The sequence below is a fragment of the Oncorhynchus clarkii genome, chromosome 27 (assembly GCF_045791955.1).
Source record: "Oncorhynchus clarkii lewisi isolate Uvic-CL-2024 chromosome 27, UVic_Ocla_1.0, whole genome shotgun sequence".
In the NCBI taxonomy this organism is placed as follows: Eukaryota; Metazoa; Chordata; class Actinopteri; order Salmoniformes; family Salmonidae; genus Oncorhynchus; species Oncorhynchus clarkii.
The window spans coordinates 7,285,670-7,287,573 of NC_092173.1; the positions used below are offsets into that span (position 1 = coordinate 7,285,670).

Here is a 1,904-nt window from a genome sequence, read left to right on the forward strand (position 1 = left end):
CCGGGGTTCACGGCCACATGGAAAGCCCAAGAAACAGCCCAACATTTTTTGGGATGGGGCACAAGGGGTGGTCGGCGGAGCCGAGGAGTGAACCAGAAGCCAGTCTGGGGGAAGAGGGAAAAACTGGAGGAGAGTGAACGGAGAGATGCACAACATTTTCCAGAAGGAGCGTGTTATCAGTTTAATGCCACCTGAGTCAGCTCCCCGTACTCGTCCTGAGGAGTGTGATATTAGTCTGGTGAAATCTGTGCCGGCTCCATGCACCAGGTCTCCAGTACGCATCCACAGCCCAGTTAGTCCTGTGCCAGCTCTCCACACTCGCCTTGAGGAGTGTGTCATTTGTCCGGTGCCATGTGTGCCGGCTTTACGCACCAGGTCTCCAGTGCGTCTCCACAGCCCAGTACATCCTGTGCCAGCTCCCCGCGCTCACCGTGCGATGGGTGTCATCGTTCCGGTACAATTTGTGCCGGCTCTACGCACCAGGTCTCCAGTGCGCCTCCACAGCCCAGTATGTCCTGTGCCTGCTCCCCGCACTCGTCCTGAAGTGCGTATCACCAGTCCGGTACCACCTGTGCCGGCTCCACACACCAGGCCTCCAGTGCGCCTCCCCAGTCCGGTATGTACTGTGGCAGCTCCCCGCACTCACCCTGATGTGCGTGTCACCAGTCCGGTGCCACCTATACCAGCTCCACGCACTAGGCCTCCAGTGCGTATTCACAGTCCAGAGCCTCTGGCGATGGTCCCCAGTTCAGAGCTTCCGGCGACGGTCCTCAATCTGGAACCTCCTGTGACGGTCCACAGTCCGGAACCTCCTGCGACGGTCCACAGTGCGGAACCTCCAGCGACGGTGAACGGTCCAGAACCTCCAGCGACGGTGAACGGTCCAGAACCTCCAGCGAGGGTCAATGGTCAGGAGCTTCCAGACAAGGCGTCCAGTCCAGCTCCAGGGCTGGAGCCTTCCTCTTCACCGGTGTCCAGTCCAGGCACGGTGTCCAGTCCAGCTCCATGGCCGGAGCTTTCCCCTGCACCGATGCCCAGCCCAGGTACGGCGTCCAGTCCAGCCCCATGGCCGGAGCTTTCCCCTGCGCCGATGCCCAGTCCAAGCACTGCGTCTAGTTCCACTCCATGGCAGGAGCCGTTCTCTGCGCCGGTGCCCAGTCCGGGCGCAGAGTTCAACCCAGCTCCATGGCCGAAGTTTTCCTCTGCGCTGATGCCCAGTCTAGGTACGGCATCCAACCCAGCTCCATGGCCGGAGCCCTCCTTTGCACCAATGCCCAGTCCAGGCACGGCGTTCAGCCCGGCGCGATGGCCGGATCCGGGGTCTGGGCAGGGGCTACGACCCGCACCGGAGCTGCCACCGACACTAGTCTCCCCCCCTAACCCTCCCATTCGGTTTCAGGTTTTGCGGCCGGAGTCCGCACCTTTGGGGGGGCGGGGGTACTGTCACATCCTGACCATAGAGAGCCCTTGTTTCTCTATGGTGGAGTTGGTCAGAGCGTGTCTAGGGGTTAGTCTAGTTTAATATTTCTATCTGGGGTTCTAGTTTAATTTTTCTATGTTGGTGAATTTGTATGATTCCCAATTAGAGTCAGCTGGTAATCGTTGTCTCTAATTGGGGATCATATTTAGGTAGCATTTTTCCCACCTGTGTTTGTGGGATATTATTTTGTGTTTTGTGCATGCGCACCATGTAGTCACGTTTCGTTGTTTCTTTATTGTTTTGTTGTGCGGTTCACTTACTTAAAAAAAAAAAAAAATGTGGAACCCAGATCACGCTGCACATTGGTCCGAGTATGCTTCCAACGACAATCGTGACACAATCTGACTGAGATACAGAGTTTTTCTGTGAAGATGGGAGAACCTTCCAGAAGGACAACCATCTCTGCAGCACTCCACCAATCAGG

The 1,904-nt window shown here is 57.1% G+C and overlaps 1 protein-coding gene across 1 annotated transcript; it reads right to left on the reverse strand.

Moving 5' to 3' along the window:
- Window positions 1-909: 909 nt before the first annotated feature.
- Window positions 910-1,389, reverse strand: LOC139385399 (uncharacterized). Its single transcript, XM_071130463.1, has one exon. It carries the CDS (start codon window positions 1,387-1,389, stop codon window positions 910-912), a length of 480 nt encoding a protein of 159 aa, XP_070986564.1.
- Between the last annotated feature and the right edge of the window lie 515 nt (window positions 1,390-1,904).

Coding starts and splice junctions, on each gene's coding strand:
- LOC139385399 (XM_071130463.1), bottom strand. CDS start 1,389: ATGGGAGGGTTAGGGGGGGAGACTAGTGTCGGTGGCAGCTCCGGTGCG.